At 38.6% G+C, this 27,163-nt stretch overlaps 6 protein-coding genes across 6 annotated transcripts in view; all 6 read left to right on the top strand.

Annotated features, from left to right (window-relative positions):
• The window catches only part of LOC133656210 (uncharacterized), a 28,393-nt gene extending 3,270 nt beyond the window's left edge, over nt 1-25,123 (top strand). Inside the window, exons 2-3 of the mRNA XM_062057121.1 lie at nt 20,003-20,404; nt 25,015-25,123. Coding sequence (XP_061913105.1) covers nt 20,003-20,404; nt 25,015-25,090 — 478 coding nt within the window. The 3' untranslated portion in view covers nt 25,091-25,123. The remainder of the gene's footprint in view (nt 1-20,002; nt 20,405-25,014) is intronic.
• Nucleotides 5,369-5,755, top strand: LOC133656198 (histone H4). Its single transcript, XM_062057107.1, has one exon. It carries the CDS (start codon nt 5,387-5,389, stop codon nt 5,696-5,698), a length of 312 nt encoding a protein of 103 aa, XP_061913091.1. The 5' UTR covers nt 5,369-5,386; the 3' UTR covers nt 5,699-5,755.
• On the top strand, nt 6,287-6,922 carry LOC133656187 (histone H2B 1/2-like). Its single transcript, XM_062057096.1, has one exon. It carries the CDS (start codon nt 6,333-6,335, stop codon nt 6,705-6,707), a length of 375 nt encoding a protein of 124 aa, XP_061913080.1. The 5' UTR covers nt 6,287-6,332; the 3' UTR covers nt 6,708-6,922.
• LOC133655176 (histone H1-like) lies at nt 10,216-10,864 on the top strand. Its single transcript, XM_062055121.1, has one exon. It carries the CDS (start codon nt 10,259-10,261, stop codon nt 10,862-10,864), a length of 606 nt encoding a protein of 201 aa, XP_061911105.1. The 5' UTR covers nt 10,216-10,258.
• LOC133656177 (histone H3) lies at nt 15,814-16,335 on the top strand. Its single transcript, XM_062057082.1, has one exon. The coding sequence runs from the start codon at nt 15,827-15,829 to the stop codon at nt 16,235-16,237; it is 411 nt and encodes a 136-aa protein (XP_061913066.1). The 5' UTR covers nt 15,814-15,826; the 3' UTR covers nt 16,238-16,335.
• Nucleotides 25,124-26,026: 903 nt separating the features above from the next.
• LOC133656427 (histone H4) lies at nt 26,027-26,338 on the top strand. The gene has a single exon (XM_062057506.1). It carries the CDS (start codon nt 26,027-26,029, stop codon nt 26,336-26,338), a length of 312 nt encoding a protein of 103 aa, XP_061913490.1.
• Nucleotides 26,339-27,163: the final 825 nt, after the last annotated feature.

Below are 27,163 nucleotides of genomic sequence, written 5' to 3'. Positions count from 1 at the left end.
TAGCAATAGAGGCTTTGAACACTGCCCATTCCTGTTCAATGTCCCCAACCTCCACAGGGATGGCAGAGAAGTCCCGCCGGAGGTGGGAGTTGAAGTCCTTCCGGACAGAGGACTCCTCCAAACGTTCCCAGTTCACCCGCACTACACGCTTGGGTTTGCCAGGTCTGTCCAGAGGTTTCCCCCGCCATCTAACCCAACTCACCACCAGATGGTGATCAGTTGACAGTTCAGCCCCTCTCTTCACCCGAGTGTCCAAAACATACGGCCTCAGATCAGCTGATACGATTACAAAATCGATCATTGATCTTTGGCCTAGGGTGCTCTGGTACCAGGTACACCTATGAGCATCCTTATGCTTGAACATGGTGTTTGTTATCGCAAGTCCGTGACTAGCACAGAAGTCCAATAACAATCCACCACTCAGGTTCAGATCAGGGAGACCGTTCCTCCCAATCACGCCAGTCCAAGTATCACTGTCATTGCCCACGTGCGCGTTGAAGTCCCCCAGCAAGACTATGGAATCCCCTGCCGGTGCCCCATACAGGACCCCATGCAAGGTATCCAAGAAGGCTGAATACTCTGAACTCCTGTTTGGTGCGTATGCACAAACAACAGTCAGAGTTTTCCCCCCTCCAACCCTAAGGCGAAGGGAGGCGACCCTCTTGTCCACTGGGGTGAACTCCAACGTACAGGCACTCAGCCGGGGACTCGTGAGTATCCCCACACCCGCCTGTGCCCTCACGCCCTGAGCAACTCCAGAAGTGAACAAGGTCCATCCCTTGTCCAGGAGTGTGGTTTCAGATCCCTTGCTATGCGTAGAGGTAAGCCCCACCAGATCCAACCGGTAGCGCTCCACCTCTCGCACCAGCTCAGGCTCCTTCCCCACCAGCGTAGAGACGTTCCACGTCCCGAAAGTCAGCCTCTGCTGCCCCGAATTGGTCCGTCCGGAGCCTCCACTTTCACTGCCATCCACTTGGCAGCGCACCCGACCCCACTGGTTCCGACCGCGGGTGGTGGGCCCACGTGGCAGAGAAGATGGTGTGTCCACGTAGCTTCTTCGGGCTGTGCCCGGCCGGGCTCCGTGGCAAGCCCGGCCACCAGGCGCTCGCTGACGAGCCCTACCTCCGGGCCTAGCTCCGGAGGAGGGCCCCGGGCTTCCTCCGGGCCGGGTAACGCATCCTCTTATAGTGTAGTTCATGGGGGGTATCGTAACCCTGATGGGGGGGGCATTCGGGTACTACACCTTGCCCAAGGGTGACCAATCACCTATAATACAAAGCTAAAGCATCTGTTTAAAAAATAAATAAAACAATCAATATGGCCCCCTCATACTTGACTTTTCAGTATGCAACCCTTGGAGGAAAACGTTTATACACCCCTGATCTGAAATGTTAAAAGCTCCTGAAATATAAATCAAACACACTTCAAATATAAACAAAGTTTAGTTAGTTAATTAAAAAAATAAATATAAACTTTTTAATTTTAAAATTTACAACCATAGTAAACATTGTTAAATGTGTAACTGAGAGTTAATATTATTAATAAAATAATGCGTTTATAAAGTTAATCACATATTTTTTTATTTGTACATGGGGGGGAAAAAACAAAAACAAATTAAGAAAAAAGAGCAACACATGGGTATGTAATGAGAAAAGCTGAGATGTTCAAATAAATATTAACATACTTGGTCACCTATAATACAAGGCTAAAACATCTGTCTAAAAAAATCAAATCAATATGACCTCCTTATACTTGACTTTTCAATATGTGGAATTTGGAGGAAAAACTTTATACACCCCTGATCTGAAATGTTAGAAGCTCTTGAAATATAAATAAAACACCCTTCAAATATAAACAAAGTTTAGTTAGTTAATTCATAAATTAAATACAAACTTGTTAATTAGAAAAATTACAACCACAGTAAACATTTTTAAATGTGTAACTGAACATTAAAATTAATATTAATACAATTATGTGATTATGAAGTTAATCACATTATTTTTGATATTCGTACATGGGGGGGAAAAACAACTGTAAAAATGTAAGAAAAAGAGCAAAAATGGGTATGTAACGAGAAAAGCTGAACTGTTCGAATACATATTGACATACTTAGTCACCTATAATACAAAGCTAAAACATCTGTTTTAAAAAATAAATAAATAAATAAAACAATAATATGGCCTCCTCATACTTGACTTTTCACTATGTGGCACTTGGAGGAAACACTTTATACACCCCTGATCTGAAATGTTAGAAGCTCTTGAAATATAAATAAAACACACTTCAAATATAGACAAAGTTTAGTTAGTTAATTCAGAAATTAAATATAAACTTGTTAATTTGAAAAATTACAACCATAGTAAACATTTTTAAATGTGTAACTGAACATTAATATTAATATCATTACAATGATGTGTTTATGAAGTTAATCACATTATTTTTGTTATTCGTACACGGGGAGAAAAAAAACTGTAAAAATGTAAGAAAAAAGAGCAAAAAATGGGTATGTAACGAGAAAAGCTGAACTGTTAACATACTTAATCACTTATAATACAAAGCTAAAACATCTGATTAAAAATAATTTTAAAAATTAAAAATCAATATGGCCCCCTCTTACTTGACTTTTCAGTATGCGGCCCTTGGAGGAACAAGTTTAGACACCCCTGAAATAAAATACCAAACATATCGATAATTTGATTTTAAGAATCGATGTTTGAGCATAAATATCTGGCTGTATTTTAGTATCGATCTGCACATCACTAGTGTGAATAACAATATAGTCAAGCTAATAAAAACAGGATATATAGATAGATATTTTTTATTTTACCTGTATTGTTAAAACTCTCTTATACTACCAATCTTTTTTTAGGTGATTGCAAATACAAAATAGTGATGTCACTGCCAAAGTTTGGCATCACATTAAGGACGCGGTGCCAAATGATTAATGTGTGGGAGTCGAGACAAAGTGGCGAGAGAGCAGTAGTTATGGTAAACGGGTTATACTTGTATAGCGCTTTTCTACCTTCAAGGTACTCAAAGCGCTTTGACACTATTTCCACATTCACACACATTCACACACTGACGGCGGGAGCTACCACGGAAGGCCCCTAACCACCACCCATCAGGAGCAAGGGTGAAGTGTCTTGCTCAAAGACACAGCAGACATGACAAGGTTGGTAGATGGTGGGGATCGAACCAGGAACCCTCAGGTTGCTGGCACGGCCAGTCTCTCAACCGTGCCATGCCGGTGAGTTTATTATCAGACTTCTTTCCACAACAACAACCCTTTTTTTCCAGGAAGTGTGTCCCCTTATAACTGGTCGCATCCGACCTATCCACCCTACCCCAATCCGGTGATGAGAACGATTAGTGCTACATATGTTTACAATTAAAGGCCTACTGAAAGCCACTACTAGCGACCACACAGTCTGATAGTTTATATATCAATGATGAAATCTTAACATTGCAACACATGCCAATACGGCCGGGTTAACTTATAAAGTGCAATTTTAAATTTCCCGCTAAACTTCCGGTTGAAAACGTCTATGTATGATGACGTATGCGTGTGACGTCAATAGTTAAACGGAAGTATTCGGACACCATTGAATCCAATACAAAAAAGCTCTGTTTTCATCTCAAAATTCCACAGTATTCTGGACATCTGTGTTGGTGAATCTTTTGCAATTTGTTTAATGAACAATGAAGACTGCAAAGAAGAAAGTTGTAGGTGGGATCTGTGTATTAGCGGCTGGCTGTAGCAACACAACCAGGAGGACTTTGACTTGGATAGCAGACGCGCTATCCGACGCTAGCCGTCGACCGCACGGATGATCGGGTGAAGTCCTTCGTCCTTCCGTCGATCGCTGGAACGCAGGTGAGCACGGGTGTTGATGAGCAGATGAGGGCTGGCTGGCGTAGGTGGAGCGCTAATGTTTTTATCATAGCTCTGTGAGGTCCCGTTGCTAAGTTAGCTTCAATGGCGTCGTTAGCAACAGCATTGTTAAGCTTCGCCAAGCTGGAAAGCATTAACCGTGTATTTACAGGTCCATGGTTTAATAGTATTGTTGATTTTCTGTCCATCCTTCCAGTCAGGGGTTTATTTCTTTTGTTTCTATCTGCATTTAAGCACGATGCTATCACGTTAGCTCTGTAGCTAAAGAGCTTCGCCGAAAAAGGAGAGAGTGTGGAATCCAATGAGCCAGCTTGTACCTAAGTTACGGTCAGAGCGAAAAAAGATGCGTCCTGCACTGCACTCTAATCCTTCACTCTCACTTTCCTCATCCACAAATCTTTCATCCTGGCTCAAATTAATGGGGTAATCGTCGCTTTCTCGGTCCGAATTGCTCTCGCTGCATTGTAAACAATGGGGAAATGTGAGGAGCCCTTCAGCCTGTGACGTCACGCTACGTCACGGCGTGGCGAAGTTGGTAGAGTGGCGGTGCCAGCAATCGGAGGGTTGCTGGTTACTGGGGTTCAATCCCCACCTTCTACCATCCTAGTCACGTCCGTTGTGTCCTTGGGCAAGACACTTCACCCTTGCTCCTGATCTGCTGGTTAGCGCCTTGCATGGCAGCTCCCGCCATCAGTGTGTGAATGTGTGTGTGAATGGGTGAATGTGGAAATACTGTCAAAGCGCATTGAGTACCTTGAAGGTAGAAAAGCGCTATACAAGTATAACCCATTTATCATTTATCATTTACTTCCGGTACAGGCAAGGCTTTTTTTTATCAGCGACCAAAAGTTGCGAACTTTATCGTCGATGTTCTCTACTAAATCCTTTCAGCAAAAATATGGCAATATCGCGAAATGATCAAGTATGACACATAGAATGGATCTGCTATCCCCGTTTGAATAAAAACATTTCATTTCAGTAGGCCTTCAGAACAAAATGCCAACAAAAGTAGTCGATATTTTAGAATAATTTCTGTAGAAATCAGTCATCATCCACTACAATTTCCACCAATAGAGTAACATTGGGAAATTCAAATTATTCTGATTCTAAAATTATTATACACCTTATCTTAACTGCTATCAGTGATTGTGTCCTTGATTCAAACAACAACAACGACAAACGGTTATACAAATATTAACTAATAACGAGCCAGTCTTTTAAACGGTTCTTTCAAAGGAACGGCTTTTCAAGCCATAAATCCCATCTTTACTATTTATTTCTATAATCTTCATTAATAATATGTAGATTTAACGGCACTTGACATCGACAAAGATGGCATTGGGGCCATATGAGTAAAGGGGAAGGGCTTCTAAGTAAGCCCCTCCTCCTCACGAGTGCATATGCTGTCCTCTTTCAGGTCCGCATTCATGTAATAAGAACGGTCGTCTTTGAAGTTTTGCATCAGTCTAACTTTAGTGACTTGAACTAGCCATCATGTCTGGACGAGGCAAGGGAGGCAAAGGACTGGGGAAAGGAGGCGCCAAGCGTCACCGCAAAGTTCTCCGTGATAACATCCAGGGAATCACCAAACCCGCCATCCGTCGTCTGGCTCGCCGCGGCGGAGTGAAGCGTATCTCCGGCTTGATCTACGAGGAGACCCGCGGCGTCCTGAAGGTGTTCCTGGAGAATGTCATCCGTGATGCCGTCACTTACACCGAGCACGCCAAGAGGAAGACTGTGACCGCCATGGATGTTGTCTACGCCCTGAAGAGGCAGGGACGCACTCTGTACGGATTCGGAGGTTAAACATCCCCTTCTGTCGAACAAAACCCAAACGGTCCTTTTAAGGACCACACACTTGTTACTGAAGCTGATGACCCTTACACCTTGTAGGATAGCTAATATATACTATATATATTTTATAGTCTTCCTATGTCTAAATGCAAACTTATTCAACGTTTACTCAATTTCGCTTCCCTGTGGTGTCAACTAGCTTACTACCAAATAATTAGCTGCATATTCACCAAACGTTCTTAAGATATTTAGTGGAATAGAGCAAACATGTATAATTAGCAATCTGCTATTTTGACTCCAGTCAGACTTTGCCTCAATAAATAATTACTTAAAATAATTAAGGATTGATCTATTAAAAGTGCCAATTAATTTCCATCACACGGCCCACTTTTATGTTTTATTTTTTAAAAGTGCGCTAAGGTAGTAAATAATAAAACGCAGAATCATTTTCAGAGGCGTTGAAAGATGTTGACATTGTTCCAAAACAAAGTGTAATAAAGTACTTGACAGTATAAAGAGGATGACAGCGGCGTGACGTGCCAGCCAATCAGAGGAAGGCGTTGGCGCAGGAATAAAATGCACGTCGGCGGGTTGCCTGGCGGTTGTAGTAACTAATTCCTTACAAGTTTCATCTTCCTCCAACACGATGCCTGAGCCAGCTAAGTCCGCGCCCAAGAAGGGCTCCAAGAAAGCCGTCACTAAGGCCCCCGGAAAGGGCAGAGGGACGCGCAGGAAGACAAGAAAGGAGAGTTACGCCATCTACGTGTACAAGGTACTGAAGCAGGTCCACCCCGACACCGGCATCTCGTCCAAGGCCATGAGCATCATGAACTCCTTCGTCAACGACATCTTCGAGCGCATCGCCTCCGAGGCGTCTCGTCTGGCTCTCTACAACAAGAGATCCACCATCTCTTCCAGGGAGATCCAGACCGCCGTGCGCCTCCTGCTGCCGGGTGAGCTGGCCAAGCACGCCGTGTCTGAGGGCACCAAGGCCGTCACCAAGTACACCAGCTCCAAGTAAAATGCTCCAGTAGAAACATTCCATCTCTGCTAAAACGGCTTTAAGAGCAACAGTACCACTGACATTCCTTCTGATCCAATGAGTACAATTCAGGCATATATACCTACTGTTTGGTCACATTTAAAGTGGTGTGTTTCAAGGTTTACTGTACTTGGGGGCTCATCAAGCGGTTATACAATCAAATATGTTATCTCCATTATATTTAACTCTGTGCTGTCTCCAATTAAAAAACGGATACATATATACGATTGAGTGACTTTTAATCCCAGTATTTTTCCTAAAGTTCACAATGGCTGTTAATGCAATTACTATGAATAACTGAATGACACTGAGATGATCAATTCTTTATGAAACCTTACCTGATACATATAGGCTTTATTGGTCTAAGTGAGATAGTTTAGTGTCTTTTACAGTACACATAGTATATATATACACACGCATATATATGTATGTGTGTATATGTTTATATACACAGTATATATATAGAGTATATATATATATATATATATATATATATATATATATATATATATATATATATATATATATATATACAGTATATATATATATATATGTATATATATATATATATATATATATATATATATATATATATATATATATATATATATATATATATACATACAGTATATATATATACACATATATATATATATATATATATATATACAGTATATATATATATATATATATATATATATATATATATATATATATATACAGTATATATATATACACATATACAGTATATATATATATATATATATATATATATATATATATATATATATATATACAGTATATATATATATATATATATATATATATATATATATATTATATATATATAGGGCAGCACGGTGGAAGAGGGGTTCTCCCCGTGTATAGCGCTTTTTCTTAAGAGACTCAAAGCACGTTACATTGTGAGACCCTTTATCTACACCTTTAAAAACAAAAACACAATTTCAACACAATTTTAACACTTCAAAAATATCCATACACCTCCGTCAATGTTTTATATCCACGCTGTAAATATAAATGTAATGTAACATTCATAAGAACATGTAAAATTTACATGTTTTGCTCATTTTAAGCATACGGCTGCCTATTAATTTCATAGACACATCACAACATTTGCTTTTCCCTTCAACAACAAAAACAACAACACTACTAATCATGGCAGACTTCATGACACAACAAAGACTACTTTGGGACAAATGACGATCCAGAAACATATTCTTTTGATCCTGAATATGAGGAGGATGATCTACAAGTTTTGGAAACAGTGCTAGACAGATGCAGCTTTAGTGAAACACTAAGCATCATGTAGCATTATTGCTAAGTGCTAAACAAGATATATAAACTATCATCATAATAAAACAATCACTGTACAGTGCAGAAGCCACCACAGGTTATGTGGGTATTTAAATATATATTTTTAATGTTTTATGTTTGTTTATGCATGGTGAAGTCGTATGTGTACAATATATATTATTATTGCTCATATTTGTGTTTTTTTTTTTGTATTACTTTGTAGCTGTATGCAGAAATGGCGCTTCTGATGTGGCAGCTGGTTGCACTAGCTCTCTGCTCTTTTAATATCCTTTGTGTTATCGATCAGTCAAGGAAAAACTCAAAAATTGGGAAAAAGAAATACTTTTGGGAAAGGGCCACAGATGTGAAGACCCCCTCCTGGGTGATTGGCTGCAATGGATGCTGAGTGGGTACAGTTACTGAACATTGTTACATTCAGGAGAAGGTGAGAGTCCAGTCCATCGGGAAGCCAGCAGAGGGAAGTCTTCTTCCGTGAAGGCAAGTCAACAACGCAGAGACGTCATCACCTGATGCATAGAGGAGTAATCCCCCCAACCCCCTCCGTGATAGGGAGGACAGGTGGGTGCTCGAAACCCTCCGCTCAGGAGCCGATGCTGGTTATGGTTTGGAAAGGCGAGCAGCCCGCCACACGCGCCAAGGGCGGGCTGAAACCCGTCCGAGGCCCTGAGACTTCTGTGTTGGCCCTACCGCGCGGCCTGCTGGGACGTGCCGCCGTCGGGCTGCAGCCCGCCATCATGCCCATGTGTTTGCATTTTGTCTTGAAAGAGTTTCTTCATTTCCCGTGCTTAGTTGTCACGATTTTCTAAGTGCTGGAGAAAAGATCATAGAAAGTGTAACTATTGTGCAGTGGTGAAAGTAAGTAAGAAAATAAATAAGGCAAAATGCTGAAATAAATAAAGACATTAAAGATGAATGATGTTAGGTAATAAATGTATACTGCCATCCATCCATCCATTTTCTAAAACAGTTCATGATCAATAAATAAAATACATTATAATTCGTCATACATGCTGCTATTGTTGAGATTAATGTATTTTGTTAAATTTAATATCACTATATAAAGTACTGAAAAATAAAAGTGTCAAAAACAACAGTGGTGTTCATCATTATCACCTTTTATATGAATACAGTGCACACAGTCTCTAAAGTTCATAGTTGAATAGCTAAAAAATGCATTCAAGTATTATTAGTGTTACACATGCAATATGTGAGTATTTAGGCAATAATGGACATGTGTTGAATCACTTTAGTAGATAGTAGCAGTCAATAATGCTGTACACAGACTACTCTATATCCTCTTTAAATACATGTATATAAAAATATATATTCTATAATCAACATTTGTATTTCTATAGTGTTGTCCTGTGAGAAGATATATTGTTATAAAAGTGTTTGTTCAAGTGTAAGGGGAGTAGGCCTCCACTCTTGTGTCACGTGTACTTCTTGTCACGTGTACTTCTTGTTTGGAACATAAAAGTATGGTTCAAATACAAGACAGACAAACAAATGTCTTTAATTGCTCAAAGAGAATAGAATGATGTATTAAAGACGTGAGAGGTGATATCAGATGATAACAGACACCAGCCTGACCCCAACAGGTCTCAATCAGTGGTCATTGTGTTTGCTGCGTCACTAAAACCTTGTCTTGTTTCACAGCCGCCATCAATGTTTGTCTTTTTGGGCTGGGAGCGTCTGAGTGAACATGTTTTGTAACCCGTAGGGCAGTTTTTGTTGCATTGTGAGGGACTTTTAAGTGTTTAATTGTAGAAATGAGCGAGGAAAGTCGCCGAGCTTAGCTGCTGATGTCGGGGAAGAAGTCAGCTTTGGAGTGTTGTTCGATCCAAATGCCACAAATGTGCACCTTGTAAACGTCATAAATGTGAGGAGACACTAGTCTACTACAGAGTGGAATCGTTGTTGCTTTGTCAAATAATTTCCATTGCGTCTTTTAATGGTTTTAAAAGTGCGGAGAAAGCACAAGTGAGGCCAGTTTGACAGCACGCCGAGGAGAGAGCCAGTCGCTTGAGTCTCCACGGTTCTCATCCTGCCTTTAAGCTCCGCCCCTTGCGATGGACAGTCCAGTTGAGTCTCCACGGTTCTCATCCTGCCTTTAATTCCTGCCCCTTGCGATGGACAGTCCAGTTGAGTCCCACCTCAGTCCTTGTCAACAACAAGACAAGTCAAAGCAGGCCATCATGGCAGAAGTAGCACCAGCCGCACCCGCTTCGTCGAAGACGGCCAAGAAGAAGAAGAGCAGCAAGACCGTGAAGGCTGGAGTCAGCGTCTCCGAGCTGATCACCCAGGCTGTCTCTAAGTCCAAGGAGCGTAAAGGAGTCTCTCTAGCCTACCTCAAGAACTCCCTCAACGCCGCCGGTTACGATGTAGAGAAGAACAAGGCTCGCATCAAGATCGCCGTCAGGAAACTGGTGGCCAAGGAGGTCTTATTGCAGACCAAGGGTACCGGCGCTTCCGGCTCCTTCAAGATGAACAAGGCGTCCGAAGCCAAGCCCAAAAAGGCTCCCGCTAAGGGGAAGAGCCCCGCCAAGAAGCCCCCAGCCAAGAAATCACCAGTGAAGAAAGTCGCAGCCAAGAAGCCAGCCGCTAAGAAGCCCGCAAAGAAGGCAACAACCCCGAAGAAGGCAGCGAAGAAGAGCGCTAAAAGCCCCGCTAAGAGCCCCGCCAAGAGCGCCAAGCCGACGGCTAGGAAAGCCCCAGCGGCCAGGAAGAGTCCTGCTGCCAAGAAGAGTCCCGCTAAGAAGGCCAGCAAGCCTAAAGCCAAGACTGCAGCCAAGAAGAAGTAAATACATTTTCCCATGTAAACGGCTCTTGTAAGAGCCACCTCACCCACTTTTAAGAACAGTTTTCCTCAATGACAAAGTAGTATATTGTTGTGTTGTCTGGTCCTCACCAATTTCGGAACTAGTGTGTGTGCTGCCATCACTGCATCATGGATGCAACATGGGCACTCAATCTGCCTGGGCCGTCCGATTTGAGGGCTGAACACTAAAAAGATGTGTGGTCGTTTAGAAATATTTCAATTGTAAAAATCAACACTATATACATTTATATGTATATCTATTTATCCATCTATATGTATCTATCCATATCTAATATATATATATATATATATATATATATATATATATATATATATATGTGTGTATATATATATATATATATATATATATATATATATATATATATATATATATATATATATATGTGTGTATATATATATATATATATATATATATATATATATATATATATATATATATATATATATATATGTGTGTATATATATATATATATATATATATATATATATATATATATATATATATATATATATATATATATATATATATGTGTGTATATATATATATATATATATATATATATATATATATATATATATATATATATATACATATATATATATATATATATATATATGTGTGTATATATATATATATGTGTATATATATATATATATATATATATATATATATATATATATATATATATATATATATATATCTATATATATATATATATATATATATATATATATATATATATATATATATATATATACACACATATATATATATATATATATATATATATATATATATATATATATATATATATGTGTGTATATATATATATATGTGTATATATATATATATATATATATATATATATATATATATATATATATATATATATATATATATATATATATATATATATATATATATCTATATCTATATATATATATATATATATATATATATATATATATATATATATATATATATATATAATCAATCTCACACCTCGTGGGAGCTACTCAAGGATCCTAAAGGCATTAGGGATCTGGCTGAAATTTTCTAAATTGTCAATTCTATGATTAAGTTATATGGCAATTTTATTTTTTATTTTCAATTCTTGAATCTAAAACCAGTTTCTGATTTTTTTCGTCGTTTAATATTGTTTTGTTGTTTTTATGTTTCATGCATTTTTGTGTACAAAAACTTTTTTTGTGTAAAAAAAACTTTTTTTTAGTAAAAAAAAAGAAGCAATGTTTTCCCCTCAAAATGTTTTTAAGTGGAATGTTAGAGGTATCGGAAGTAATTGCACCCCTTAAATAGGTCAATACTTTACAATATTGATTTTGATTCAATTTGATCTTTTTCTTTTTAACAATCATTTTTTGTAAAAAAAACAAACAAAAAAAACACTTAAAGGTCACAGGGATCCAGAAAAGAACCTAAATTATATTTATAATTTCAATGCTTGAATCTCTTGATCAAATTTCTGATTATAAGTGTTTTAATATATTTATGTGTTGTGCCCTTTTGGTCAAACAAACCTTAGTTTTTATACGGCAAACAACATATGCAATGTCTTTCCCCCAAAAAAATTATTTCAATGTGCAATATTTTATTTAATTGGAGTCTTGAATAGGTCAATAATTAATAGCATGGCAGATTTGTGGTATTAGGGTAAACTTTTCAACTTTTTATCGTTAAATTACATTTCTTATTTCCACTTTTTTCTTTGTAATTATAATTTTAGAAATGAGCAGAAGAAGTTAATTGAGCACCGTCTACCAAGTCAAATTCATTGTGTCAACTATTGAAGAAAAAAACATTCTCATGAATATATTTTGATTCAATAAGATCAATAAAAGGTATGATTGAGACATAACACCCAGTATACTGTTGCAATACATTATATGTGGATATATTAATATATTACATAACCTAAACATACAAGAATGATTAATAAAATAACAAACTTTACTCAAAATACATATCCATGTCATCAACTTGCTCTAGACATGTTCACTATGTTGTTTCCAAGTTCATTTTTCATCAACAATAAATCCTAATTTGTTTTTCTCTGCGACTGTTTTTTTCTTCTATTTCATTAATGTTCTGTTAATTTTTTTTTTTTTTTACTGACTGACTGACTGATCCTGACATGAGGAAAACTGAAAGTGCATCAACTAAATATTGAAGGTCCAAATAGGTCGGCCTTCGCCCTTTGCTGCATTATGTCACCTCACCAACAGGTGGCGGCATAGTCCACATTGTAACAGAAACAAAACCACAGCGTTATCCTATCCATCCATCCATTTTCTACCGCTTGTCCCTTTCGGGGTCTCTCAATTTCCCTGAAATTACAAGTTAGTGATTGTTGTTTTGCAAAAATAGTCAAATATATTACCTTATCGACACCTAACACCAGATGTTAACAGGACAATAGTCAACATTACATGGTCAAACATGTATTTATTTCTACATTACTCTTGCAATGTTTACATCTGATGCCAAACTACATTCTGCAAAGAGTCCAGGGCTTCAGAAGCGGTTGGGCAGTTCTTCTTCTTCTTTTTTTTGTTTAATGGCGGTTGGCAAGCAACCTTGTGGTGTGCATTACCGCCACCTACTGAAATGGAGTGTGGACCCGAGGTGGAACCCTAGTCTACATTCTTTTATTTAACTCAGTCTTATTTAAATATGTATATAATGCTTTATAACCAATGTGATCTGAGTGCAATCCTAATATATCTTCCACTGCTAACCTAATCTTCTCTTTCGCTAACTTATTTCCTAGTATTTCCCTTTCTCTATTGTATTTCCTACATTGTATTAAAACATGTTCTACACTTTCTCTCTGATGACAACAGTCACACAGTCTTGTATTATGTTTGTCCATCAATTTCAATGAACCTATTGAAGACCTAGTCTCCTCTGGACTTTGTAATACTCTCTGCCTTTTGTTTCCTTATTCCAATGATCCTGCGACTTCTTATTGCGTTCTATCTTAATGATGTTCTTCACTTCTTCTTTACTGTGGTTAATCTCCATGTTTACTTCTGTTTTAGTGCTTGCCACTTTTGCTTCGTTGCCCACAACGCCTACACGAGCAGGAACCCAGAAAAATGTTACCTCACCTCCCGCTTTATTTATTCTGCAGATTGCCTGAACTATTTCATAAACTAGATCTGGTCTTGTTTCTGATGCTATGTTTTTTATGCTAATCAATGCACTGCTGGAGTCCGAGCACACGACTGCTTTCCTTGCTTTATTTTCCTCTATCCAATTAACTGCCATATAAATTACGACCAATTCCCCCGTAAAAACAGATAACTTATATTTAATATTGTTTCCTTGTGGCCCCTGCTTTATTATTTATAGTTTTTAATGCATCTGTATATATTATGATGTTGTCTAAAAACGTTTCCTGAAGCCATTGTTCTATCTGGTAACTATTTAAATTTGTATTCTTTAATAATTGCATACCGTATTTCCTTGAATAGCCGCAGGGGCGTTAATTAATTTAAAACCTCCTGTCACTCCTGCGTTTACCGGAAACCGGCGGGGTGGCCGTGCATGCGGTAATTATTTTAAAACCTCTTCTCACTCCGGCGTTTACCAAGAGGAATCCATAAAATTTAGACGTGCGCTTTGAGTGTGATGTAAGCATACCATCATGAAAAGCACATTTAATTAAAAAAAAAACGTTATTATGGTCTTACCTGTACTTATAAATGGAGTCCATTTGCAGCTCCTTCTGACCAAAAGCATCGATAACTTGTTTATAGAAGTCTTCATTATTTTCTTTTTTCCGTTTTAAAAGTCTCTGTCTCGATGGAGATATTCCTTTAATTACTACCTCCTGCTTCCATTGAAAGTCCAGTTTAGAAAACTGTTTTATTTTAGATACTGGTATGTAATCCTCCATGTTAGAAGGAAGAAAAAAAATCTCTTGCTGCGTGTGTTCACTTCTTCTGCAGTACCGGAAGTCGCAAGAAGGATCACTAGCGCGGCAGCGCCCTCTACCACCAGGAGGCGGGAGTCATTTAATGACTTATACAGTATTTCACACACGCAGCTACGGTATATTAATAAAACATAGCTGCTTACTGTTCTCTTTAGCATACTGTACCGGTATTCAATAGCTTGGACCTTAAATCCTACTGAATAGCTCTTTATCTTTTTTCCTTTGTGCGATTGTAAACTACTGAAAGCAGCTTCCTCCATTTTGAAAATGAGGACAGATGCGTCACTCGTGACGTAACGAATTTGACCCGGTGGAAGTTCTAGACATATGCTAAATATTTTGCGAAACGAGTTTGACCCGGTGAAAATTATAGACATGCGATAATAAAATTAATATTTTGCGAAACGAATTTGATCCGGCTTCAATAATAAACCGGCGATAAGGCCAAGCATGCGTTAATTATTTTGAGAAACGAGTTTGACCCGGCAGTAATTCTAGAAGTGCGAATACAATATTCCCTGCGCCAATTCAAGGAAATACGGTATTTACATTTGGGTTATCATACATCCACAGTGGTATTGCAGGGATTGGTACTGTAGGCTAACTTTAATATTTTCAATTTGAGCTTTTTCCCATATGTCTTCTATTATCCACCCGGAATTATTCATATTTGTTTTCTCCCTTTCATGGCAGTTTAGTAACACTTGTTGAGTTGTATGTGCTTGCTTGGACCCTTTTAAGTTTGACCAATATACTGCTGGAAGTTGATCTCTTCTCATGTCTAAAGCTGTTGGGCAGTTCTTGTCGATGATTGGTTCATTTCAAAGTGCTCTTGTCCAATGGTTGATCAGCCCTTGCGCCGGCCTCCTCCCATACGGACCAATCAGCGCTGCCTTGTCTTTATAAAACGCACAGCTTGCATGGGTTGTGGTATCTTACTTCCTCAAGTCGAGACGTAGCGAACAATGGCAAGAACAAAGCAGACAGCCCGTAAGTCCACCGGAGGCAAAGCCCCCAGGAAGCAGCTGGCCACCAAGGCCGCCCGCAAGAGCGCCCCTGCCACCGGCGGCGTGAAGAAACCTCACCGTTACAGGCCCGGCACCGTGGCCCTCCGTGAGATCCGCCGCTACCAGAAGTCTACCGAGCTGCTCATCCGCAAGCTGCCCTTCCAGCGCCTGGTCAGGGAAATCGCCCAGGATTTCAAGACCGACCTCCGCTTCCAGAGCTCTGCCGTGATGGCTCTTCAGGAGTCTAGTGAGGCTTACCTGGTCGGTCTGTTTGAAGATACTAACCTGTGCGCCATCCACGCCAAGAGAGTCACCATCATGCCCAAGGACATCCAGCTGGCCCGCCGTATCCGCGGAGAGAGAGCTTAAGCTTCAATCTCCACAACCACAACGGCTCTTTTAAGAGCCACCACACTTTCTACTAATGTCATTCCTGCTTCAACATTGCCACTCACATTTTTGCAGACCTAACCCACGACTGGTAAATTAGATGTGTACATTAAAAAAAAATCAACAAAATGGCAAGTGTGATATTGAAAATACACTAAAACTGCACATATTGATAGCTAAGTGAGATGTGGATATTACCATAATAATTAGCTTTTTCTTTGACGGGAATCTTGCCTTGGACATCAAGACAGTGTTATACATGCATGCATACAGTGCATCCGATAATACAGTGATGACAATGAACAGTGCAGGTATGTCAGTTATGAAATTATTACAGTACTTCTCTGTTGAGGGCTTTGATTGCCAGTGGAACAAAGGGAAATCTACAGCTGTTGAGTTTGTATGTTGCTGTTCTGTGCAGTTTACCCATTTGGCATCAACACAATTTCACCCTGAAGTATGTGGTGTGGGTCAAGGGTGATTTTCAGACACTGCTTCCTCACAGTCTTGTCTAATATTTCTTGAAGGGAACAAGGGGGCTGCATGCCAAGTATTTGACCAGCCCTCTTGATAAGGGTTTGAGTTTGACAGACAGATTTCCGAACCATGTGGAGATGCCATAACGGATGACAGATTCAATGTTTGCCTTATATAACATGATATTGTGGACCCTGAGCCTCCTTAGAAAGTTAATACGCGAGCAAACAGAGTCAACTTGGTCGATTTATATATATATATATATATATATATATATATATATATATATATATATATATATATATATATATATATATATATATATATATATATATATACATATTATATATTATTATATAAAAACACAGAGGCTATATCATCAGGGAAACAGGCTTGTAGGGATGATATAGCCTCTGTGTTTTTTCTGACCTAACATACTGTATATTCCGTTCTACCCTGGTATTGAGCACTGTATAATGGATAAACCACAGAAACCTCAACATATATATATGGATATATGGATATGTTTTTGATATATATATGGATATATGGATATGTTTTTTATATAAAAACATATGTTCTTGTAAGTGTACATACTCTTATAACTGGTGTCTTGCTCCTAACTGTTAATCTGACAATTGTTTTCTTTTTTTGATTGATCTTCAATTTTATGTTCCCCTTTATCAATATTCCTACTGTTTTTATTTTTGTCTTCAATTTTATTTCGGAATTGTAATATATATTCCATTTTCCCCCATCAATATTCTTATTATTCTTACTATTTTTGCATTTGATTTGTTTTCTTTTGCAATTATTCATAGTCTGATTATTTTTGTATTTACTTCATTCATTCTTTTTACTATTGTTAATATTCTTACTCTTTTTTTCCCTTTTCTTTCTCATTCATATTATTGTTATATTTATATTATTTCTTTAAAGTGTTATAATTACAATTTTTGTATTCTTAATAGTCTTATTTTTTTGTTTCTTTTTTTGTCATTGTTTTCCCTAATATTTGTAGGCTTATTATTTGGCATTTTCTTTTCTTTTATTTTATTTTCTGTTTTCTTCTTCCCATTAGTAGTCGTTCCTACCTGCTTCTATTCAGACACACATATTTCCTGTTCATTTTTTAACATTTGTTTTTTTAAAAAAAAAAAACAAATCAAGGTATTGCATTTGAAATGCTATTATTTTCCTTTCTAAACTGTGTATTGTTTTTGTTTTTTGTGTTCAAAATTAATTTAAAACTGTTCATAAAAATTTTATGTGAGGAAATATAGCACACGAGGTCATTATTGGGGGACGGCGTGGCGAAGTTGGTAGAGTGGCTGTGTCAGCAATCGGAGTGTTGCTGGTTACTGGGGTTCAATCCCCACCTTCTACCATCCTAGTCACGTCTGTTGTGTCCTTGGCCAAGACACTTCACCCTTGCTCCTGATGGCTGCTGGTAGCGCCTTGCATGTCAGCTCCCGCCATCAGTGTGTGAATGTGTGTGTGAATGGGTGAATGTGGAAATACTGTCAAAGCGCTTTGAGTACCTTGAAGGTAGAAAAGCGCTATACAAGTATAACCCATTTAATTATCATTTATTGGTAAAATGTATAAATATATCTGGTAATCTATAGCACAGTTAGAAAACATATAATACTGGAGTAAAACATGCTCTATTGAATGTTAAGCAAAATAACACATGTGCCTTAAAGGCCTACTGAAATGATTTTTTTTTATTTAGACGGGGATGGCAGATCCATTCTGTGTCATACTTGATCATTTTGCGATATTGCCACATTTTTGCTGAAAGGATTTAGTATAGAACAACGTCGGTAAAGTTCGCAACTTTTGGTCTCTGATAAAAAAAAGCCTTGCGTGACGTTGTCAGTTGTTCACTCCCTCATATTTTCCTATTGTTTTTAACGCAGCTAGAGCTATTCGGACTGTGAAAGTGATGATTACCCCATTAATTTGAGCGAGGATGAAAGATTCGTGGACGAGGAACGTTAGAGTGACGGACTAGAATGCAGTGAAATACATATCTTTTTTTCGCTCTGACCGTAACTTAGGTACAAGCTGGCTCATTGGATTCCACACTCTCTCCTTTTTCTATTGTGGATCACGGATTTGTATTTTAAACCACATCGGATACTATATCCTCTTGAAAATGAGAGTCGAGAACGCGAAATGGACATTACAGTGCCTTTTATCTCCACGACAATACATCGACGAAGCTCTTTAGCATCTTTAGCATGAGCTAACGTGATAGCATCTGTCTCAAATGCAGATAGAAACAAAATAAATAAATCCCTGACTGGAAGGATAGACAGAAGATCGACAATACTATTAAACCATGTACATGTAACTACACGGTTAATAGATCTCAGCCTGGCAAAGCTTAACAATGCTGTTGCTAACAACGCTAAGGCTAACTTAGCAACCGGAGCTCACAGAGCTATGATAATAACATTAGCGCTCCACTTACGCCAGCCAGCCCTCATCTGCTTTGCTCAGCAACACCCGTGCTCACCTGCGTTCCAGCGATTGACGGCGCGACGAAGGACTTCACCAGATCATCCGTGCGGTGGGTCTGCTAGCATCGGCTAGGCGTCTGCTAGCATCGGCTAGGCGTCTGCTATCCGAGTAAGTGGTCCTTGTGTTGCTACAGCCACCTACAACGTTCTTCTTTGCAGCCTCCATTGTTCATTAAACAAATTGCAAAAGATTCACCAACACAGATGTCCAGAATACTGTGGAATTATGAAATGAAAACAGAGCTTTTTTGTATTGTATTCAATGGCGAAGGCATACCTCTGTTCCTCGGGCTACGTCACGCGCATACGTCATCCTTCGAAGGCTTTTTCAACCGGAAGTGTGGCGGGAAATTTAAAATTGCACTTTATAAGTTAACCCGGCCGTATTGGCATGTGTTGCAATGTTAAGATTTCATCATTGATATATAAACTATCAGACTGCGTGGTCGGTAGTAGTGGCTTTCAGTAGGCCTTTAAAGTACTAGAACACCTTGCTTTATTTGTGTATTTGTATATAATATTACACACTGATGCCTAGTAATGGTGCTTTGTTGAGGTCATTTACTGTTTCTATTGTGTTTTTGAAAGGACTCAAAGTGGGGACTCGCGCATTTGCTTACCCTGCGCTGATTGGACAACCGTTCCCCGACACAGTCAGCCAATCACAGAGCAGCATGGGAGTGTATAAATGTCCCGTTCGCAGAGCGTGAGTATTCTGTTCATCAGTGATAATACAGAGACAATCACCCCAATCTTTGATCATGTCTGGACGCGGCAAAACAGGCGGCAAGGCTAGAGCCAAGGCCAAGACCAGGTCTTCCCGTGCTGGACTGCAGTTCCCAGTGGGTCGCGTCCACCGTCTGCTCCGCAAGGGCAACTATGGCGAGCGTATCGGCGCCGGTGCTCCTGTCTACCTGGCAGCAGTGCTGGAGTATCTGACCGCTGAGATCTTGGAGTTGGCGGGAAACGCAGCCCGTGACAACAAGAAGACCAGAATCATCCCCCGTCATCTTCAGCTGGCTGTCCGCAACGACGAGGAGCTCAACAAACTCCTCGGAGGTGTGACCATTGCCCAGGGCGGTGTGTTGCCTAACATCCAGGCTGTTCTGCTGCCCAAGAAGACCGAGAAGGCCGCCAAGAAGTAAACTACTTCACACCCTAATCACCACAAAGGCTCTTCTAAGAGCCACTCACTACCTCACAAAAGAGCAAATAATCCTTATGTAGTTATGCCACTATGGCCCCTGCATACTTCCACTTATCAGTATTAGGTTCTTGTTTGATATATTAGAACATCTCTGAAACAAAGTGTCAATACTTTATATTTGGATGTTATGTATAAATATTAACTGTTGGCAGTGTAGACATTTCTCATCGCTATTCTACGCTGAATGCACTCTAAATGTATAATTACGTAACTCTGTAGCGTCTTCAAACAAATATGATACACGCATTTGTTTATGATACTGAGTGATTCATTTTGACTTCCAGTTATTTTCTTATTGACAGACTGAAAACACAATGCAGTGAAAAAGTAACATTTCAATTTGACACGAGTGCGATGATACACATTTTGAAGGTACTTTACACTGTCTTCCTGTTAATGATATAAGTTATCGCAAACAACTAAACTATCAAAAAAGTATTCACATATTGGTTTCTGAATTGATATCCGAGCATAAAGATCTGGTATCGGTGGTGTTGATATTTCAGTATCGATCCGCATATCACTAGTTTTCCTCAAGGAAACAGTCGCAAGTAGCAGTTATATTTGGATCAGAATAATTTAATCCTACATATACATGATTGGTGGGAATTATGATGAAACAATAATTACGTTTTGTTTATGCTTTCATTGTAAACATTCCATAGGTGGTGCCATATCACATGTCCTATTCCTTATACATTGACAATGATGTCACCATTTCAACAACAAAAAAAAAGTCAACAAAAAAACGTAGACAGTACACAAAATATAATACGTGGAAATAATGTCTGGCAAAATAATAGATTTTATTTGTAAAAAGCACGTTATATTGAGCAAACCACTTCAGAGTGCTACAGTGTATTAAAAAAATAAAACAAATACAAATATTAAAAATAAATAAATAGAACAGCCTGTTAGCTAGAATTAGTATGCATATATCTAAAAAAAAATGTTTTTTTTTAAAAGGAGGGTTTTTAAGCCTTTTTAAAAGCATCCACAGTCTGTGGTGCCCTCATGTGGTCAGGGAGAGCGTTCCACAGACTGGGAGTGGCGGAGCAGAAAGCCCGGTCTCCCATTGTTTGTAGCTTTGTCCTTGGAGGTTGGAGGAGGTAATAAGAAAATATGAATGCAAAATTAAACTACGTGTGTTCCATACCAAAGATTTTCTTTCCGATCCGCAAACATATCAAATCATAACATATATCATGGCTTTAAAAATACAAGACGGTTATTTATTTATTTAAAAATCTGAAATTTATTGAGTTAGTGGCGAGAGTTACAATATAGGCAAGTCATCTCAGGCCGTTCAATCGTTTGCAACTGGACTGCTTGGTTTGTCTTGGAAGACGTTTCGCCACTCATTCGAGTAGTAGGCTTCATCAGTTCATACTTTTAGACTTAGATTGGTCAGATCTAGTCTTGGACTTCTATTGGTCAGATCTAGTCTTAGACTTACATTGTTCACATCTAGTCTTAGACTTAGATTGGTCAGATCTAGTCTTAGGCTTAGATTGGTCAGATCTAGTCTTAAACTTGGATTGGTCTGATCTCGTCCAACGGTTGGTGCCAGAACTCCAAATATTTATACTCCAAAAAAACGAGTGTGTGCTTGGGCAAGGAGGGTTACGTCCTATTGCAGTGAGAAAAAAATAAAAACTGTTTTAATGCAATTGAGCAATCCTAACTGTCAAAGTCGTTGAAGTGTACATTTTCCTCATTAGTACTGAGTAGTGATGGGTTGATGAGGCGTTATGAAGGGTTTCGACACATGGCAAAACTGTATTGATACTGTGTCACTTAATACTGACATCTGCTGGACATTAAAAATCCCTACAGGACCGACTCAACTGACACGGATTGTATGACCTAGTATGTACAATAATATAAACCAAGTCATTGTATTTCATTTAGGATTATTTCATATCTTCATTTAAATAAAAATGTTTTTTAATTTTTTAGATACAGTCAATAAATAATGTGATTTCTCTTCTTAGTTATTATTTCTCCGGCTGTAGAAAAGACCCGCTCATAGGGCACAGAGGAGGCGTCAGTGCGACACAGTTCGCGTATCGGTCACGTGACCGAAACAGCTCATGATCGGTCACGTGACTTTCTAAAAGCGGTACGCGCACCGACACAGGGTTTTGCTCTATGAGCCTGACTCATGCGCCAAAGCATCGGTGTTGCCGGACCCATCACTAGTACTGAGGTATTGTGTGGCAGAACGATCGCTACAACTAGTCCAAATGGTCAGAATCCCCCGCGTAATTATTCCATTCAGTTGTAAACAAACGGCACAAATGGTCACCTTTTGTGACCAGAATGTTTCTAACTTTTATTTGTTGGAGGCTAAAATGCAGTCTTTTAGGAATGGTTGAAAGGACAGTGTTGTATGACAAGAAAATATTTAAGTTCAGCTATTGTAGAATTTTATTTTGAAAAGTGTTTCAAAGAGCAAAAAAAAAAATTAATTAGTTTGTTTATCAAATTATATCAAGTTAAGAACTGCATTTGCCTGCATTATATATATATATATTTTTTACAAAATGTAGAATACATTAATCCATAAAGATACATGTCGTATTGACACATGTTATTTCCAGGCTATTACAGGCCACATAAATGATGTGGGCCCCAGGCTTGTAGTGTGACACACACGTTGTAGAATGAAATAGCCTAAAGTCAGTTTATTTTGTTCTAAAATAGACATAATGTAAAGAGGCATTCATTGCACATGTTTTTATGTTGTGGTTGTATTTGCAGTGCACGACTGCACTGTAACAGACCCACAGCTATTTCCATACTGTGGGAGCAGAAAATGGTTGTGTAACAGGCTTTATTGTTGTTATATACTCATGTACACATTCTATTTGTTAGACATGTGACGGTAGCAATCGAAGCGAGTCTTTTGAACAGCTCTTTTAAGTGAAGGATGAGAAGCGATTTGCAGAAGCGAGCCGAGCTGTTTGTTTGGGAGACGCTTTTATGCCGGTGCATATACAGTGTCGGCAATTGCCCATCCAACTGGTGTGTGGACTGCAAAAAGCAGAAATGTGTCAGAGTCAAAAAATATATATATAAAAAATATAAGCAGCATTTGGATTCACTTTTATATTTATTTTGTATCTATTTCTTTGTTTGTATTCACATTTGTATGATGTCTTTATTAGTTTTATTTAGGGATGGGGCCAAAGGTTCTGAGACTTCGAGGCGTGTGTCGTGTAATGGAGGGGGCGTTTCCGCGAAGTGCGTATTGATGCTTGCTTCATTTAGGGGAGGAGCCAGAAATGATGACATATGAAGCCTAGTTGCCAAGTTGTACCATGTGACCGCTTCGGGGCGTGGTTCAGATTTGCCGGGAGATTCGACAACTCATAAACCGCCCAAGCTCAATTGAAAATGTGAGCCTTCGAGACTTGCGCTCAGTTCGGAATCTGGATAGAGAATAAAAATAGTTTATTTTTTAAATGCCGTGAGAATCCAAGAAGGACGAAAAACTAAATCCAACCGACAAACTCAATATACTGTATATTTATTACACATTATTTATTACACAGAACTCTGGTAACACAATGGCTCATGCATTTGCCTTTTTTATCTACAAGATGTGGGTTCGATTCCCGGCGACGTCAATTCTCATATGTGTTTATCACTGTAAACATTACATTTGTTAAAGTAAAGCATTCTGTAATTGTTCATTTTAACCCGCTACTAGAAATCAATAGCTGAATAATGGAGAGGTTTTGTCCAAAAAAATTAAAAATTGCCTAAAACTAAAAAGGAACTGAATCTCCTCTGCATTATATCATCATCTTCCTCTGCATGCCCTTTCCTCAATATGACAGGAACACATTATACTACCTGCCCTATCATATGATTCTACCTCATTGGCAAAATACAAACACACACTATACGTACATATATAACACATAAATCAAACATTTACTGTGATTCATTCCAAGAGGCATAATAGACGCAACATTTCAATGCATCACACATTATGTGGTTAAGATGCAGCTGTTTGTAATTATACATTTGACCAGCAGGTAGAGTCTAGTGCCAAACTTAAGTTGAAGCTTCGAGAAATTCTCTAACCAATTTGGTTCAAGTGGTTCAATGCTTCATCTGACCATAAGTTTTATTTATACGTTATATATCTAGCTATACATACATGCATAAATATATACATTTTTGCCAATTTAATATTTGTTAATTTTGTTCTGTATTTTAGGTGAGGGGAAATTGAGGAATGTTTACAATGAAAACAAAACAAAAATACAATTACGTCAATATTTTACAATATTTTTTCCCAATGAAGTATTATTTGTTAAAACAATATTATCCTGATCCACACCTTATCCTACAACTGCTACTTGTGAGTGTGTCCTCAATTAACGAACAAGATAAAAACAAAAACAACGCCAACAAAGTAACAATAACAAGCCAGTCTTTTAAACGGTTCTTTAAAAGGAACAGCTTCTTAAGATCAGGCACCCAAGACATGTAGGATAAATCCCATCTTGGGCGCCACCATCGCCCCCCAGGACCTCAAGTGGGAGCCGACCATCAGCTCCCTCATCAAGAAGGCCCAGCAGAGGATGTACTTCCTGCGGCAGCTGAAGAAACTGAAGGTGCCGACCGAGATGCTGGTGCAGTTCTACTCAGCCATCATCGAGTCCATCCTCACCTCCTCCGTCACCGTGTGGTTCCCCGGCGCCACAAGCATGGACTGCAGCGCATGGTACGTGCTGCTGAGAAGGTGATTGGCTGCAAACTCCCACCCCTCCAGGACCTGTTCTCCTCCAGGACCAGGAGGTGTGTGGGTCGGATCACAGCTGACTCTTCTCATCCTAGACACAAACTATTCTCCCCTCTCCCCTCAGGCAGGAGACTACGGTCCATTCAGACCTACACCTCCCGCCACCTGAACAGTTTTTTCCCCTCGGCCATCGGGCACATGAACAATAACAATAGCTCAGTTACAGCTCATTTTATTCTATTCTGTGTTATATGTGTTTTATGTTGCACCATAGCGCCAAGTAAAATTCCTAGTTTGTGAACCCGTTCTCAAACAATGGCGATAAAAAAACTCTTCTGAGTCTGATTCTCAATCATTTCTTTTTTATTTAATTTTCTGCCAGGTTGCAGCCGTAACTTAGAAGATGCATACCGCCATTTACTGTACCGAAGTATGTAGCATGGGCTCGTTATGTACTATCTCCTGTACCTCATTATTAATAATTATACTAGATAAATGTATATTTACCTTTCTATATATACATCTAAATACACACACAAACCCCCCATAAAATCCAAAATATCCATGTATACACTTATGTACATAAATCCCATCTGTACTATTTATTTAATAAAGTGTGAATTGAATGACATTTGACAAGAACATAGGGAGCATTGTGGCCATATGAGAAAAGGGGAGGTGCTTCTAAGTAACGCCCCTCCTAGCCAACTGTCTTCTTTCAGGTCCGCATTCCTATTATAATACCGGCCTTCCTTCAAATGAGCGTCAGTTTCTAACTTTGACTACTAGGAGCAAACATGTCTGGACGTGGCAAGGGAGGCAAAGGACTGGGGAAAGGAGGCGCCAAGCGTCACCGCAAAGTTCTCCGTGATAACATCCAGGGAATCACCAAACCCGCCATCCGTCGTCTGGCTCGCCGCGGCGGAGTGAAGCGTATCTCCGGCTTGATCTACGAGGAGACCCGCGGCGTCCTGAAGGTGTTCCTGGAGAATGTCATCCGTGATGCCGTCACTTACACCGAGCACGCCAAGAGGAAGACTGTGACCGCCATGGATGTTGTCTACGCCCTGAAGAGGCAGGGACGCACTCTGTACGGTTTCGGAGGTTAACCACTTCTGTTCTATCAAAAATACCCAACGGTCCTTTTAAGGACCACTCACTATTTCACAAAGAGCTGTTACTACCTACTTAATGCATGACACGGATCAATAAGTCAATAGTAGATGACTAATATTGTCCTGTATTGTATAAAGTAATTAGCCACACGGCGAAGCAAATAACTGTTATAGTGTAACACATTTAAACCCAGGACTGATATCATGTTAAAGATGGATTGATGTCGGCGATATTTAAGTATTGCAGACGTTTCAATGTGTCAAATTTAAGCAAAACGTGCATTTCTAACGGCATAAAGATTAGCGTGGTAATCATGTTTTTTGTAATAGGTATTTTAAATATATGAACGCTATTTCAAACTAGAGTGGTGTGAATAACCATGTAAGCTACAGCACAACAGAAAAAAACAGGCCATCATACAAAAATAAGAGATTCAAAAGTCACAAATTAATTTAAGTGAACATAACCATAAACTAAGGCATTCAATATAAACACATTGCTTCATTCACAAGTTTAGTTAACTTTTTACACTGTGCTCCTTTCAATACACATGATCTCAAATTACTAAAGTATCGATATTTCGATTTGAGAACCGACATAGGAGTATACATATCTGGTATCATATATATATATATATATATATATATATATATATATATATATATATATATATATATATATATATATACTGTATATACACATATACATATATATACACATATATACATACATGTATATATATATATACATACATGTATGTATATATATACATACATATATATATACTGTATATACACACACATATATATGTATATATA

This window comes from Entelurus aequoreus, linkage group LG08 (genome assembly GCF_033978785.1).
Source record: "Entelurus aequoreus isolate RoL-2023_Sb linkage group LG08, RoL_Eaeq_v1.1, whole genome shotgun sequence".
Classification (NCBI taxonomy): domain Eukaryota; kingdom Metazoa; phylum Chordata; class Actinopteri; order Syngnathiformes; family Syngnathidae; genus Entelurus; species Entelurus aequoreus.
Note: the sequence above shows the minus strand (reverse complement) of the source record. Positions and strands in the feature narration are given on the sequence as shown.

What these genes read in the sequence shown, in the direction of transcription:
- LOC133655176 (XM_062055121.1), top strand. Translation starts at nt 10,259, where the DNA reads ATGGCAGAAGTAGCACCAGCCGCACCCGCTTCGTCGAAGACGGCCAAG.
- LOC133656198 (XM_062057107.1), top strand. Translation starts at nt 5,387, where the DNA reads ATGTCTGGACGAGGCAAGGGAGGCAAAGGACTGGGGAAAGGAGGCGCC.
- LOC133656187 (XM_062057096.1), top strand. Translation starts at nt 6,333, where the DNA reads ATGCCTGAGCCAGCTAAGTCCGCGCCCAAGAAGGGCTCCAAGAAAGCC.
- LOC133656427 (XM_062057506.1), top strand. Translation starts at nt 26,027, where the DNA reads ATGTCTGGACGTGGCAAGGGAGGCAAAGGACTGGGGAAAGGAGGCGCC.
- LOC133656177 (XM_062057082.1), top strand. Translation starts at nt 15,827, where the DNA reads ATGGCAAGAACAAAGCAGACAGCCCGTAAGTCCACCGGAGGCAAAGCC.